The sequence below is a fragment of the Corvus cornix genome, chromosome 24 (genome assembly GCF_000738735.6).
Source record: "Corvus cornix cornix isolate S_Up_H32 chromosome 24, ASM73873v5, whole genome shotgun sequence".
NCBI classification, from domain to species: Eukaryota; Metazoa; Chordata; class Aves; order Passeriformes; family Corvidae; genus Corvus; species Corvus cornix.
The window spans coordinates 6211024-6227831 of record NC_046353.1 but is presented as its reverse complement, the minus strand read 5'-3'; the positions used below and the strand labels follow the sequence as shown (position 1 = coordinate 6227831).

At 50.3% G+C, this 16808-nt stretch overlaps 1 protein-coding gene across 1 annotated transcript in view; it reads right to left on the bottom strand.

The window, feature by feature from the left end:
- Positions 1-6495: 6495 nt before the first annotated feature.
- Positions 6496-16808, bottom strand: part of KCNJ5 (potassium inwardly rectifying channel subfamily J member 5) — a 23956-nt gene continuing 13643 nt past the window's right edge. The window contains exon 3 of the mRNA XM_039565053.1: positions 6496-9557. Coding sequence (XP_039420987.1) covers positions 9205-9557 — 353 coding nt within the window. The 3' untranslated portion in view covers positions 6496-9204. The remainder of the gene's footprint in view (positions 9558-16808) is intronic.

Genomic DNA, 16808 nt, shown 5'->3' with positions numbered 1-16808 from the left:
AATATAGACTATATCAATATTCACATAGAAAACTTTGTATTTAGAGCCACAGAACAGGAAAAACCCTCTAAGACCATCAAGTCCAACAGCAGCCACCTGGCAACAACAGCCCAGCATATCCAAGGCCACCACTAAATCATGTCCCCAGGTGCCACATCCACACAGCTTTTTAATCTCTCCAGGGATGGGAACTCCACCCCTGCCCTGGGCAGCTCTGGAAGGGCTGGACAATTCTTTCAGTGATGAAAACTTCCCCAATATCTGATCTAAACCTCCCCTGGCCCAGCCTGAGGCCGTTCCCTCTCCTCCTGTCCCTGTTCCCTGGCAGCAGAGCCCGACCCCCCCGGCTGCCCCCTCCTGTCAGGGACTTGTGCAGAGCCACAAGGTCCCCCCTGAGGCTCCTTTGCTCCAGGCTGAGCCCCTTTCCCAGCTCCCTCAGCCGCTCCTGGGGCTCCAGCCCCTTCCCAGCTCCATTCCCTTCCTGGATACGCTCCAGCCCCTCAATGTCCTTCTCGTCCTGAGGGGCCTCCCCCCGGAGAGCTCTGCTTCAGAGCCACTCATCCCAGAGCCTGCACTTGAGATTCTCCCTCCTGGCATTTGGGAATTTAGCTGCTCTATTGAACAGAATTAAAGGATTTAATTTAGTGAGATTTGGCTTTAGCTCGTGCTTCTCTACTGTCCATTAGAGTCAGAACTGAGCCATGGATCCATTCCAAGAAATGTTTGTTTGCATAAACATGTTTGTATACAGATTCATGCAGGCTGTAAATTCAGCGTGAGGCACTTCTCACTGAAACACGCACAGTGACTCACCAAAAAGATGGGGAGGATTTCATCTTTTTGAGGGAAGGATTTTTTAATTAGCCAGTAAAGTTCAGGAGACAACACATCATCCAAGAGTGAGCAACGGCTGCTGTTAATTGGCAGGAACCTCCCAAATGAAGAGCAGCTAATGGAAGGATTTTTTCATCTGTCTCTCACAGATATTCCTGGTTTGGATGTTTTCTGCTTAAACTGTTTGAGTTCATGGGATTATTCAGTTAAATGAGTAACAACAAGAGATTCCTCAGCAGAGGGTGTGGCAAACACATTAAGCATGGCTGGAAAACTACAGCATGTCTCCATTATACCCAAATTCCCACCATATGCTCCTGCTTTTTTGCACAAACTGGAATGAGAGCCAGCCACTCAAGAACCAGGAGGTGCAGAGGGGCTTTCCAGTGACCAGTGGTCACCTTCTGGTGTGTACAAGATATTGACCCACACTTAGACCCTTGAAGATCTGAGGCTCGTGTTCATGTACCCACCTTACAGTCCTCATGGGCTCAGGGAGACATTATTAACCTTAAATCCAGGTTTAATCTTCCATGTCCTGCTGGAAAATCTCAGAATGTCAAGGAAAAAAAATTCTCCCAAGTGATTCTGGAATGACTTTCTATGGCCTGGAGAGTAGGAGAAGAACACAGTGTGGAAAACAAAGAAAACCAGCTTTACCTCACACCACAGTTAATAAAAATTAAATGTCAGACGGGACAAGAAAAAGTGATGTGGTAACATACAGAGGACAGGATCCATGAGAGACTCTGAGTAATGAAAAGGTCAGGGGAGCCTATAAATAAAGCCGGAGGCAGGCGAGGTCTGGGGAGGCAGGGAGCTCGTCAGGGAGTACAGAAACTCAGGCAATTAATGGATATGTTTTACGTAAATGGAGCAATTACTGTTCCAGGTACGGAACCTGCTCTTGCTCAGAACACTGCAGACCCCCCGTCCACCCCCAAAACACAGCAGGGGCTGATCACGTTCCCTGTACGGACCGGGCTGTGCAGGCACAGCTCAGCCCTGGGGATGAGGAGCCGTTCCCACCTCTGCCAGGCTGCCTCATGCAGACATCTCCCAAATCCCACTGGGGATTTAGTTTGTACACCCCACCTTCTGAATGGAAAATCCTGGGAGCCTGCAGGCTTTGCAGGTGGGAGATGTTCCAAGTTTGCATGGTCTGATATTCCCAGGGCTTTCCTCCCCGCTGTTTGAGTCCCCAGTCAGTCTGCCCTATCGGGACACAGCTTTTCCTGGTTCTTATGCCCAACATCCATGCCCAACGTCCATGCCCATGCTGATGAAGCACAGTCACAGGGAGATGTCCCACCCTGCACTCAAGGGCTGCACGATGTCCTGTGCCAGTGCCCCACTCCGCTGTTGTACAAACCTGGATTAAGAAACAGCTCCAGCCTCAATTAAATTGCAGCCATAAAGCCCCAGCTCTAAAAACCAACCCGTTTAAAATTCAGGACATGCTTGTGGGCCTTCCTGAGCCAGAGCCTAAACAGATCCCACAAAGCCGCACGTGTGAGCAGGGTCACGTTAATTGTGCGGGGCCAGTGGGAGCCAGGGGCAAATGCAGGGCTCGGAGTCAGCCCCCGGTTACGGTGCCTTCCCCTCATTGTGTGGAGCCAGGGGCAGCTCTTTGTGCTGGGCTGGCTGCTCAGCGACACCAGGCAGGACCAGTTCCTCACTGGGCTCACAGGGCTGATTGCTGGGGTGTAATGCAGGAGGAGCTGCAGAGGGGCTGAGTTTTGGATGTGGAATGCAGGAGGAGCTGCCCAACTCGGGCTCTGCAGACACAACCCTGGGAGCTGAGCTCTCCCGGCAGCAGATGGGGAGGGGAACCGGGCGTGTGAAGCACAGGGCAGCAAACACCCCTGATCCAATAGAACCTGACATCCTGAAATTCAGGGTGGAAAAACGCCTCCTCTCCACTACTGGAAGCCCTGTCCCAGCTGCCCCACGAGATCAAGGTCCTGGCCCTGCTCCCTCTCCTTTCCCAAGTGCTGTTTCTGTCCCTTTATCCGCCTTGGCAGCGTGGAGAGGCTCTGCCAGGGAAGGACAAACCCCTCCTGGGTTCCCTGGAAGGGTACAGCAGGCCAAGGCTGTCTCTGCCTCCACCTGGCACTGCCTCTCCTCCTTCTATTCTGGGAGCAGGGAAGCAGCTGAGCCCTGCTCGGAACGGGAGGCAGATGGAGCACGGGTTCAGTGTGGTTGTGCTGCTCATTTGTTCGGCACGAAAATGACGGACACGCGATGGAACAACCCGAACACACCAGGGGTGAGCACCCAGGAGCTTTCACCATCATTCATTTTCCTGTTAGTGCGAGTTTTCCTCCTCATTCAGTGATAAATCTGCAGAAACATGGAGGGTTGGAGTTGTCAGCCGGGTTCTGCTCAGGTGCTTTTAGCTCTGTTGCTCTGGTTTCCTACAGGGCATTTCTTGCACTTTTGGGCAGTGAGAACTGCTGTGTCCCTGCTCAGTGAGCTGCACACCAGGACATGAGGCATTTCTGAGTACTGGGGTAACAAAAGTGGAATTGTGGAAGCATTTGCTCCTCTTTGGGATGGAAATACGTTTTTTATTAACCTTGGGCTTTATCCGCATTTAGTTTTCATCTCTAAATCCACACAGAATATGAGGACCTGAGTAAAATTAAGAAAGAACAGATTTTAAGATTAGTATTTTCTGACATCCATCCCCAAAACATTCATCAACCAGGACAGTGAATTCAGTGGTTCCCAGCCTAACCCAGAGCTGCTGTTTGCACACACAATAAAACCACAATTTCTTTCAATCTGATGAAAATCCTATAAAGGAAAATATAATCAAAGAAAGATGGGTCAAAAACATGATGCATTTGCACTCCTAAAATGCAGGCTAGTCTTGCTGAATTTGCACATTGTAACTGCAAAAGGCATGAAATCCTTAAAATATTCCTGCAATGGTCTTATGCTGAATGAAGAGCTTTATGAATATTTCAATTACAAGATGAGGTTTGAAAGGATAGAGTTGTTCCAATTTTGAATCACCCTTCCTTAAATAACTTGCCCTATTTGGTAGGAAACGAGAGGGTTAAATCCAGCACGAACTGGGTGAGGATGGAGCTCCCTGAGCTGGAACCCCCTTGCTGTCCCCCTTTGCTGCTTGGAACAAACCAGCTCTGGCTTCACTGAGGGGACACGGAGCTCTTGTCACCCCTGGGGCAAACGAGCCCTGTGTGATGGCCCAAGGCCTCCCCTCCTCCTCGCCCGCTGTTATTCACAGTATTTGCTAAATGGAAGGCTCAGCTCTTTGCTGTGCAGTGCTGCACCTGCCCCTCTTTGCACCAGGTCATCCTGTTCTTCTGGGATTTGAGAGACAGTCAGAGAGCAGCAAATCCCACTGATCAGCTTGTTTCTACTCCCAGCTACAGAAAGGTCCTTGATTTCCTCCTCTGTCCTACTCAGAGATGGACCAGGATGGAAATAATTGTGAGTTAAAGCAGAGCTTTACAACCACTTCATGTCCTGGTTCTGATGTCACTAACCCAACCAAAATACAGCTCTGGTTCCAAAGAGTTACTCCCGGTTTTACTGGAGTTAATGAAACCAGGCTGTTGGTTTTTCATTCATTCTTTCAGATCACCCCACTGAACCAGAGTCTGTATTTGCCCACACTTTCAGTGCTTGCTGGACTAGCTCTAGAATTGCATTCACCCCAACATGCGAAGCACAGATTTTAGTGGGACTTTGGATTTCAGCTTCTCGGGAAAGCAGTTGCATGTTTGTGCTGCCTGGTTTCAGCTAAGCAGGACAGCTCAGTCCTGCAAGGAGAATAACAAACTTCCTTCAGCAAAGCTGCAGAATTAGGCTTTACTTTTCAGCAGAAATGATCCCCCAGCACCAGTTGTTCAGCACAGACACCCCGTGGGCATTTTCTTATGCACAACAGTGTCTGAAAGTGCAACTTCCCTCTCCATTCCCTACAGCAGGACTTAAGAACCAAGTTCTGGTCTGACAGTTGTTGGCAAAGCTGAGGGACCCACTGGGGTCGCCTGGAACCTTTCCCCATTTCCCTGAGAGAGAATGATCACCCAGAAAGAAATCAGAATTCAGCCCTGACTTCCTCATGGAATAAAATGCCAGCATCTGGATTCTGCTGCTCCTCACAGCCACCACAGACCAGGCACCCCTGGAAATGAAGCCCTGACTGGTGTCACACCAAGCAGACTCTCAGTAGCTCATCACTGCTTCACTGGCCTTGGAATGGAACCACTTTTCTGAAACCCTGCCTGCTTTCCCTGTACCTTAATTAAGCATCTTCTCCATCATCCCCCAAACTGCTGCTTAACATATCCTGGCAACCTGCCCCTCATATATTGCAGGAGATATGGCTGGCAGCAAACAGAGCTTATCACTGGGTATTAATTACTTGAGCATAAATAACATTCCCTCTTCTCTCAGCCCCATGATCCACCCTTTCTGATGGAAATATATTCACAGTAACAAGAGAGAGTGAAAACAATGAGGTGGCAAATTTAAGCCTAAAATGAGCGATGAATCTTGCAATGAGTGAAAATTAAAGCCAGAATAATTAAAATGAAAAATAAAGGTACATTTCTAAGAGGGATATTGATTAGCCCCTGCCCAGAACCATTTGCCAAGGCAAGGGCTGGGTTTTTCCACGATATCTTCAGATCAGTCCAAGAAATTAACTAAAATGAAAAGTCTTTACAAGCTTAAATATGGGAATTCATACAGGAGAAAGAAACGCCCGAGGCACACAGGTCAGCCTGGCCCTCCCTGAGCACCAGTGCCACTGCCCAGGGACAGAACAGCTCAAAGGATGGGTCTGGGAAAGCAACTGATTAAATAAAACCACGGGGTGTGCAGGGCTCCTCCCGGTGCACTCCCGAAGCCTCCCTCAAAACCCAGCTGAGCACAAAGCCTCTGCTGTGCTGCCCCTGCCTGCTGTGCTGCCCCCTCAGCTCTCCTCTTTGAGAGGTGCTCCCCAGCCATCCTGCACAGGGAGGAAAATTAAGCACAGGGAACGCGGCTTTTGGCTGCTCCAAAGCTCTGGTGGATGACTGCGGGGCAGGAGCACACCCTGGATTCCAGCCCCTTCCCCTCTCTGCTGCCGAGGGTGTTTGTGCTGTACCATGCGGGGTCTGCCTCTGTTGGGAAACCCTCTGAAGGTGCAGCTTTGCCTGCTGGGGACACCATGAGCACATTCGTGTGTGGGGAGGCACCTGGGCTCATGTTTAATAACCCAGCCCTCAGGTGCTGTGTTAAAATGCAGGATTCAGGTGGAAATGTTTGCGCACACAACGCTGGCAGCTTCTGAGAGCCCCTGTTATGCTGAAGTGGTTCCCACATGAGTTGTGGATGGATCCTGCTGTGAATTTGGCTTATCAGTGATACATTCATAAAGCAGATGTTTTCCATGTTTTGAATATGTATTTTCAGCTTGTTTACTGGGTCCATTCTAGAACTGTGAATGGTTATTCGTGGGTGAACAGCGTGCTTACAGGTTACAAATGTTTCTTGTGGACTATTAGTTAACATTTTTTAAAGTACACCGATGAGTGTGGAGTTCATATGGGATATTTACGTGGGTGGATGTATCTGTGTGAGCTATTTCAACTCCCACAAGAGATGCAGCTTTGTATTAAATGTTCATTACAGTAAAGAGTGGGTCTGTTATGCTTTTATTCCCATTGTCCTGCACATGCTGGTGAACAGCAAGGAAACAGATCCAATTGTCAGAGATGACAAATCTGGAAGAGGTGCTCTCCCTCACTTCCAGAAAAGTTCAATACACTCACTAAATTAAATCTCTTTCAGGAAAAGGACAACCCTGGGGCCTGTCTGCCAGTCTTTGGAAAGGGTCCCTGAACTCCCAGAAGTGGTGGCCAGGCTGCACAACTTGAAAATATGGTTTGGAAATACAAGAAACACAGGGTGCCCCCAGCCCTGGGGGATCCCTGCCCTGGATCTGCTCAGCTCAGTGAGGAATGCAGGAGGGTGTTTCTCCCATCCTCCAGAACCTGGGAAGTTCCTGGGCTCAGCTCATGCAGACACTATTTGAAGGCTCAGTTCAGGAAGTCACTGGGGCATCTCTGCAGATTCCAAACACAGAACAAGCCTTGTCCTAACCCCCATGCCCTGGGATGGATTTGCACAACCCAGCCTTCAGCAACAACCCAAATTCCTTACATGAGGATATATGAATTCCCAGACTTGACACTCTTAGGAAGGAGCAGTTTTGTGGGATGAAATCTTGAGGGCAATGAGCAGACAAAAGAGCTTTTGGGATATTTGCAGGTGGCCACCTTCTCTCTGGAGGGAAGAGCCAGGAAGGAGAAAGGTGCAGAGGCAGTCCAGTGCCATTTTCCAGGCTCTCTGTCTCTGGCCTCACAGCAGGGACCCATCAAACCTCTCTCATGGTCAGCTGAGCTGGACGAGGCAGTTCGTCAGGCAGAGCTTACGTAACATCCCTCTGAGGGCTCAAACTGCCTCTGACTTGCACAGACCCACTGCAGTTTTACTTTCCATTTCCATCTCCTGCACTAGGAGATCACTTCAGCTCCAGAGGAAAAAAATTTGAAACCCAGTCTTGATTTCTGACACATAATTATCTTGCAGAGGTTGGGTGAGGACAGAAGGTCTCAGAAAAAGAACAAGCCATTCTGAGGATCTCATTTTTCTCTCTGTTTTCTTCTCTCTGTTCCTTCTGAGACTCAGGATAGAAAAAGAAGAACCTGAGCAGAAAAACAAAAGGGAGACCTCTGGAAAAGTTCTGCCCACTCCAAGGCTGCAAGATGCTTTCTAGAACTGCTGAGCATTTCCAGTGACGTTGTTTCCCTTGGAAATGTGCTGCATAACTGAGAGGTAATTCCTGTACCCTGGCAGCCGAGCTGCCTGCTGGCTCCTAACATGGTTTAAGTACAACAGAGCCATGTCGTGGGCATTCTTCCACCCCTTCAGGAAAACCCCCACAAATTTCTCTTTTACCTACATTATAAGATTGAATCTCTAAGTAAATGCTACCTCTGACCTCTCCAGATTGTATTCTCCTCCTTGTTTCCATGTCAGTAAGACCACTGCTTTCTATTTCCAGTTTATCTTGTCTTTGTGGTAAAATCAAGAGATAAAACTGTTTTTCAGCTCAGTCCAGACAGTGCACATTTATTCCCCAGATAAAGATACAGTCCTTTCTCTACGGAAAATAACTCTTGCATATTATGTATTCTTCATTTTATTTTATGAAAGTAATTCTGCAGGTATCCTTTTTTTCCCACTGAAGTCTGAGGAGCAAGGGAAGAGATTTTCTCCAACAAGGCCATTTTTTTTCCTGTGTTGTTGAAATTTGTGGAAATCTTTCATCTCACAGACTGCTTTTCTTCATTCCTTTTCTGGATGAGACAATCCTCTTTGGGAAATCTGGTTCTCTGCCTCTTTCTAAAGATCAAAATTGCTGGCTTCAGTTATGTCAGTGTGTGTTCCCATTAGCTGCAGGAACATCAGCACCTCAACCTTTATTGTAAATACATGCCTTGCAGAAGAGCAGCGAATTTTGCAAACTGCCACTTACCCAGCCTCCCTACTCCAGAGCCTCTGAAATTCCAGAACATTCCGATCCCCAAGGGGCTACTTCCTTTGTTTTAAACCATCAAATGGAACTGCAGCTGGGACATTGAGGCCAGAAAAAAGCCTTCATGGGGGCAAAATCTAAACTTTCTCTGACCATGTGTAGCCTATGAAATGTGTCAGAGATTCCATTAAAAGAGTACACAAACCACTTCAGCTGGAGAAGACAAAACACTGGATAAACATGTTAGAGGTCTGCAGGGAAAGGTGCCCTGCTCATATCAGACATTTTGCAGGAAATAAATCCCAATGGCTGCGATCCTGGAAGAAAACACTAAAATCTGTTTGTAAAATTCACGAGGGCAAAACACTTCGCTACATAGCAGAGAGGTTTTTTCCTTTTCTTTTAATTTAGCTGTAACAATGTCTACAATACATTGACTCACAAATTAAGTGAAGGTATGAAATCACATTCTTCATACTGAGATGGGACATTCCGGACTGGTTAGACACCCTCTGAGGAGGGGCAGAGCTCTGCACGCCCAATGCACACCGTTTGAAACAGCCAGTGGAGGGGATTTCGGTTTTAACAGCGACGAGAAGAGTGAGCGAGCCTTGTCCATGGAGACCCAGATGCTTTGCAGAGGAGGGCAAAGCTCAGCGCCTCAGGAAGGAGGAGGGAAACTGAGGCACGGTGCAGGGCAGTGACTGCCAGGATGAGCAGCAGGCAGCAGAGCTGGACACGAGCCCCAGCTCTGGCTCCCCGGCGGCTCCCGGCTGGCCGGTGCCGTGTCCCAGGACGGCCCGGGGTTATACCGGCACCTCCTCCTTCCCCCCTCCCGCTGTCCCGTTGGCTCCGCTCGGTCCCGTCGGCTCCCTGCCTTCTTCCTCCTGCTCCTCGTCCTCCTCCTCGTCCTCCTCGTCCTCCCTGGCTGTCCCTGTGTCCCGGCCCAGGCTGGGCAGGGCTCCGAGGAGCTGCCCTTCCCGGCGGGACTGGGCCAGCTCCTTGGCACAGCACACGGGCGTGTGGGTCTCGTAGGTGCTGTGGAAGCTGTTATAGTCCACCTCGTAAAAATCCTTCTCCAGGGTGAGCACGGGAGTGAAGCGGTGTCCCCACAGTACCTCGGTGTCCATGTAGGAGCTGCGAGCCTGGCAAGTCATCCCTGGGTAGAAAGAGAGGGATGTTAGAGGCAAAGCTCCCTTACCTGCTCACCCAACCACACCTGGCACTTAAAAGCACTTTCGTGTCGTTTCCATACCTGATTGCTCTGGGACACAGAAAAGTCTTCGCTTGATAAGCCTCACAAAAGCCTCTATCATGAACAAGCTGAGCACCCAAAGAGAAAGGGATGCATTCATCTCGGCATCTTCCTCCTCCTGAACCTCGTGCTTAAGGGTTTGCAGGCGGGGGCCTCTAAGCAGCTTCTCTCTGCCTCACCCTGCTCTGCTGAGATGTTGTTTGTGTGGCTGACACCAACAGCTCCCGGTGGATCCTGCTGGAACAACCCCAGCCCTGCAAGTGCTGCCCCAGCCCTGACCCACACAGCCCTGAGCACAGGCAGCCACTGCCCTGCCCTCCTCCGGAGCTGGGCCCATCCCTCCTCCTCTGCAGCAGTGCCACAATTCCCCTGCAGCAGTGCCACAATTCCCTCTGCAGCAGTGCCACAATTCCCTGTGCAGCCGTGCCACAATTCCCTCTGCAGCAGTGCCACAATTCCCTGTGCAGCAGTGCCACAATTCCCTGTGCAGCAGTGCCACAATTCCCCTGCAGCAGTGCCACAATTCCCTCTGCAGCAGTGCCACAATTCCCCTGCAGCAGTGCCACAATTCCTTGAGCAGCAGTGCCACAATTCCCCTGCAGCAGTGCCACAATTCCCTGTGCAGCAGTGCCACAATTCCCCTGCAGCAATGCCACAATTCCCCTGCAGCAGGGCCACAATTCCCCTGCAGCAGTGCCACAATTCCCTGTGCAGCAGTGCCACAATTCCCCCGCAGCAGTGCCACAATTCCCTCTGCAGCAGGGCCACAATTCCCTGTGCAGCAGGGCCACAATTCCCTCTGCAGCAGTGCCACAATTCCTTGAGAAGCAGTGCCACAATTCCCTCTGCAGCAGTGCCACAATTCCCTGTGCAGCAGTGCCACAATTCCCCCGCAGCAGTGCCACAATTCCCTCTGCAGCAGTGCCACAATTCCCTCTGCAGCAGGGCCACAATTCCCTTGCAGCAGTGCCACAATTCCCCTGCAGCAGTGCCACAATTCCCCTGCAGCAGGGCCACAATTCCCTCTGCAGCAATGCCACAATTCCCTGAGCAGCAGTGCCACAATTCCCTGGGCAGCAGTGCCACAATTCCCTGGGCAGCAGTGCCACAATTCCCTGAGCAGCAGTGCCACAATTCCCTGGGCAGCAGTGCCACAATTCCCTGGGCAGCAGTGCCACAATTCCCTGAGCAGCAGTGCCACAATTCCCCCGCAGCAGTGCCACAATTCCCTCTGCAGCAATGCCACAATTCCCCTGCAGCAGTGCCACAATTCCTTGAGCAGCAGTGCCACAATTCCCTGTGCAGCAGTGCCACAATTCCCTTGCAGCAGTGCCACAATTCCCCTGCAGCAGTGCCACAATTCCTTGAGCAGCAGGGCCACAATTCCCTGTGCAGCAGTGCCACAATTCCCCTGCAGCAGGGCCACAATTCCCCCGCAGCAGTGCCACAATTCCCTCTGCAGCAGTGCCACAATTCCCTGGGCAGCAATGCCACAATTCCCCTGCAGCAGTGCCACAATTCCCCTGCAGCAGGGCCACAATTCCCCCGCAGCAGTGCCACAATTCCCTCTGCAGCAGTGCCACAATTCCCTGGGCAGCAGTGCCACAATTCCCCTGCAGCAGTGCCACAATTCCCCCGCAGCAGTGCCACAATTCCCTGGGCAGCAGTGCCACAATTCCCTGGGCAGCAGTGCCACAATTCCCCTGCAGCAGGGCCACAATTCCCTCTGCAGCAATGCCACAATTCCCCTGCAGCAGTGCCACAATTCCCTCTGCAGCAGTGCCACAATTCCCTGTGCAGCAGTGCCACAATTCCCTGGGCAGCAGTGCCACAATTCCCCTGCAGCAGTGCCACAATTCCCTTGCAGCAGTGCCACAATTCCCTCTGCAGCAGTGCCACAATTCCCTCTCCATCAGTGCCACAATTCCTGAGCAGCAGTGCAATTCCCTGAGCAGCAGTGCCACAATTCCCTCTCCATCAGTGCCACAATTCCCCTGCAGCTGTGGCACAATTCCCGGAGCAGCAGTGCCACAATTCCCTCTCCATCAGTGCCACCATTCCCTGTCCATCAGTTCCACAATTCCCTCTCCATCAGTACCACAATTCCCTCTGGATCAGTGCCACAATTCCTGTGCACGCAGCTGCACACACCTGGACGTACAGCCCGGAAGGTGAGAGGTTCCCAACCAAGCTGGCTTTGAAATCCCCTTGGAGGGTTCAATCCCTTCTCCCGATGGGTTGTGGATTGAATGAACTGTGGCTAACAGGGCACTGATATTTGTCGAGCTGCTTCTCAGCCCCTACTTTAGAAAAGTTTAAAGAGAGCTTTGCAGAGCAAGGATAAGCACACCTGTGTGCAAATGCCCTTGGAATCACCTCGCAATGTCAAGGCTCACTTCTCTTCCAAACATTCGTCTTCTCTTTGTTCTAATTATGTTTTGACTTTGAAATTAATTTCCAGTGAAAACCTAACCTCACAAAGTCCTCCCACTGTTCTCTCATGGAGGGTGAGAGATTGGCCGGACTGGAATGCATTCAGAACATGCACTCGATCCAGTTTCTGGCCAATACTTTCAAGTCTAATTCCTGCAGCCCAGAGCACACAGACAGAAATCTGAAGTAATGCATAGGGGGAAAAGTCTCAGTGTCAGATCATTCAGGGAAGAGCATAGCACATATTCTCACTCTGTGAGCTCCTAAGTGACTGAAATCTCGGAGCAATCAGAAAACCCCTTTCCTTTTAAAAAAACCCCGCCTTTGTGAAAAGAGGAATATTTTGTTCTCAGAATTGCTACAGACCATTGAAAGACACCCACACATGCAAGTGCTCTGCAAAACCGAAAGTCTCTCACTGCTTTCCTTGGTTTAAAGCTACCAGGCCAGGAGTATTTTGTTCCTTGAAAGGGGAAGAGTCGGTGACACACGCAATGCTGAGACATCTGCAGTTTTGTAGCACAGACTGAAAACCCAATTTTTCCCCTCAAGAAGATCTGCAGGAGTGTTTGCTTCTGGGCAGGAACAACAAGTACCGCGTTAGTCACACTGTTCCAGCGTGCCTGCTTCCTGGGCTGGAAGGAACCAGGAAGTGCAGAGGCTGCCATGAAAAACACAGCCAGGGAATTAAAAATCACCCCAAGTGTTGCCGCCTTAAGGAGAAGCTCTGTGGAAGTTCAGCGTCTTTTCAGGAAACTCTCGGCTTTTGCTTTAGAGCTGAAGAACAGGGTGAGGCCACTCCTGACTCCGGTGGCTCTGCAATGTGCAGCATCGCCCGCCCTCGCCGTGAAGAGGGCCAGCCCTCCTGCCCTGGGCCAGCTCCACTCACCCTGGAAGCCCGGAGTCCTGCTGATTTGCCAGTCCTGGGACAGGTTTTCCCAGGGAAGCTGTGTCACCGGCACTGCTCACACACTGACCTCCCTGGGCAAGGGCTTTTATTCCTGGGCTATGGGGGTCAGGGCTGCAGGGCTAATCCCATTTCGTGGTGCTGCCTCGTGCCAGGAGGTTGGAAACCAGCAGCTGGCTAAAATAAACCAGCCCTTTTCCCTTTGCACAGAGCTGGTTTGGCACCAGAAATCCCAAAGGCCTCCAAGTTCCTCCTCCAGAGCAAGCAAGGAGAGCAGGAGAGGAGACCCCACAGGCTCCAGGATCAGCCCTGTGAATGAACCAGCTGATTCTTACCCTGGTTTTCCAAGTGCTGCATCAAGGTACCATGAAGGAGTCCCTGGGGCAAAGATGGGGTGTCCTTGTGAAATGTGGGGGCCTGGAGGTCCCTAAGGGAACTCTTGCCTTATAATCCGGGCCTGAAATAGCTCCTTCCCTGGGGGAGCACCTGAGTGAACCTGAGCTCCTGGGACACCGTCCCAGTCCTGCTCCAAGGATTCAATTAGGGCAGGAACAATGGAAAGCTTTCAGCAACCAAACACTGCTGCTGCCAGCTTCCTGCAGGAGCTGCTTTCTGTAACCCCAGGGGGACACTGAGCCAGCACAATAAGACAACTTGTAATTGCTCCATAATCCCATTCAAATATTCCTTTTTAGCACATGTGCAGTGGTGTTTAATTGCGTGGGGACACACTGCTTGGCAACTCCCACATCGCCCAGTAAACAACACCATTGTCTCTGCCTCAAATTCCATTAAGTGCCTGCTTTACAGGCTGCCCTGTGCTCTCCAGCCTGGTTAATTAATGCATCTGTAATGTCCCTAGCTAATTATTGCCTCTGTGACTGTGAAAAGATGACAGAAGAGGTGTGGAAACAATAAACCTAATTTTTATTAAGAGCACATGGATGCAGCCACTTCCACTGGAACACAACGTGTGCCCTCCATGCTCGGAATATGCCAGTTTCCCCTTGCAGTGGGGCACAGCAATCCCCTGGACTCAGACCTCTGTGTATCCCTGAAAAAATCACCTGTTTAATTGCAGAATTCTTGTTTATCTGAATCTATGGGATGTCACAGGTAGAGGGAATCATTTGTGATATGCTCCTATACATCAAGTAGAATCAGAATTCAGAATATCTTGAATTGGAAGGAAGCCACAAGGATCAGCCAGTGAAGCTCCTGGCTGCAAACAGACCCAGATCTAGGTGCCACACCAGCTGTGACATCCCTGCTCTTCCATATCACTCATGCAGCCCTGAAGCCCTGACACTTCGAGGAGCACAAGAACTCAAGAGAGATTCCAAACTCTCCAAATTTCTTGCCATGTTATTAACCATAGTACGTATGGCCCTGATAAAGGCTGTTAATCCTTTCCTTAAAGAAGATATGACTACACATTTTGCGTTTAAATGGTGCAGATACAGAGAAGTGGCATTTGGAGGTTTCATTTAAACAAACTTCATGCCAAAAGAATACAGAATCCCAGAATGGTTTGGGTTGGAAGGGACATTAAACATTGACACCTCCCACTGTCCCAGGCTGCTCCAAGTCCTGCCCAGCCTGGCCTTGGACACTGCCAGGGATCCAGGGGCAGCCCCAGCTGCTCTGGGCACCCTGTGCCAGGGCCTGCCCACCCTCCCAGGGAACAATTCCTGCCCAATCTCCCATCCAGCCCTGCCCTCTGGCACTGGGAAGCCATTCCCTGTGTCCTGTCCCTCCATGCCTTGTCCCCAGTCCCTCTGCAGCTCTCCTGGAGCCCCTTTAGGCCCTGCAAGGGGCTCTGAGCTCTCCCTGGAGCCTTCTCTTCTAACAATCCCAGTTGTCTCAGCCTTGCCTCAGAGGAGAGCTGCTCCATCCCATCATCTTCATGGCCCTGTATCCTCATTTTCCTTTGTGCGGTCCAAGTAGATGTACTTGAAGTCACAGACACATAGTTTTCAACTCTATCCTATTTTCCAGGTTGTAAGACCATTAGAGTTTCATCTAACAAACAATCTGGTTTAAATGTAAAAAAGTTTATGTTCAATATAAATGTGTGCAATCTGTCCGTTATGGAAAACATGGAATGATATGAGAAATCTTCAGGTGCCAACTTTTAGTTGCAGCTTTCTCATCTCTCACTGAGCAGCTCAGCTTCGTGTTGCAAACAAAACTCATTTTTAATAGAAACCAGAGATAAAACCTGTTTGAAGTTAGAAGCAGATGTATCAAGTTTTCAATAAAGCTGGAACCAGTCGCAGGATTGATAGCAGCTGGAGACCAGGGCACTGTATCCTGGTTTCAAGTTGTGCAATAAACATTTCCCAGAGTTTTAATGATAATTTCATTATAGCAGAGTCCTAAGAAGTGGATGTTTTGTCTGTGGGTTGGAGCCACAGATCAATAACTGAGCTGTGCCTGTTCCTGCTGAAGGCAGCCGGGGATCCTCCCTATCCAGCTCCGTTCTGCTTCCCAGCAGCTGAAAAGGTGCAGAGACTGTGATGTGCATTAAAGCAGGTGTCTCACCACGTCTGAGAACAGAGGAAACGCTGCTGTAAAACAAGCGCCAGGGAACTCTCCAGTAAGGCTCCTTCCTGTCATCACAATCAGCGGGATCAAGCGGCTCCTGCGTTATCAAAGGGCTGGGAATGTCTGAACGTGCTGACAAAGGGCAGGAGGAGCTGGCTCAGCACGGGGCTGGGGCTGCTCCGAGCTGATCCCTCTGATCCTGCCCCTGCAGCAGAGCTCTGCGCTGCCCCATGCCGGCACAGGGGACGCTGATCCTGGTTCCCAGGCAAAACCAGCCCTCGTCACCCCAAATCTGCAGCTGCAGCTGTCTGTGCCACCAAAGGCTCTCCCCAGCTGTTGGGGGATGCTGATTTTTGGCAAACATCCCATCCGAGCCAGGTGGCCTCACTGGAGGGGTAATGGGAGAGCACGGGGGGACGCAGAGGGTGCTCTGCAATCCCCAGGCTTCGATGGGATCCCACCCCGAGCAGAGGCGAATCTTCCAGTGCTGCTCCATGGCCTGAACCTCCTCAGTGGGCAGAGATATCCCAGCCCCTGGGGGTGTCAAGACCACATTTTTCATCAGGCTAAAATTAACTGTGCTCATTGAAATTCCAGGGAGCTCAGTGATTATCTGCTGAGAAATGTCATGTGCCTGGGCTGGGCTGGGCTGGGCCAGATCTGCTCAGCTCCCTCCAGCTTGGGCACTGCTGGGAGTGATCTCCCTCCTTTGCCCTTGTTTGCACATTCTCTTGTGTCCAGGGTGACTTTTCCCCTTCTCCCAGATGCTCTGAAGCTGTGGAACACCCACACCCCAGGAGCTGATGGCCTCGGAGGTGCAGTGGCAGTGATGGAAGTTTAGGGGTGGCAAGGAGAGGCTATAAAAAATTTAAGTTCTATTGCTGTAATTAAGCAATACATGTCTTTCAATTTACATTAGCATATGGTAAGTTATAAAAGTTATTAGTCCCTCTGTGTTAATTAGACCAAAGAACACTATAACCTCCAAAAAGTCAATATTCTTCCAACTTGAAAAGGAATATTAGAAGGTAGGAGCATGGTCCTCCAATTATTTGTGCTTGTCTCCTTTAGAGGACATGGCTGGGCTTGATTCACTTTGATATTTATACCAGAGGAGAGTAATAGGATTTTAATTTATCTGAATGCTCTCCAGGCATGCAAAAGCTCCTAGGCACTGGGGAAAAAAATATAATAAAAGGACTTTATGATGTAAAGACCTTGGATTCAATTCCCATAATCTCTACCAGGCCCAGCCGGAGCCAAGCTCA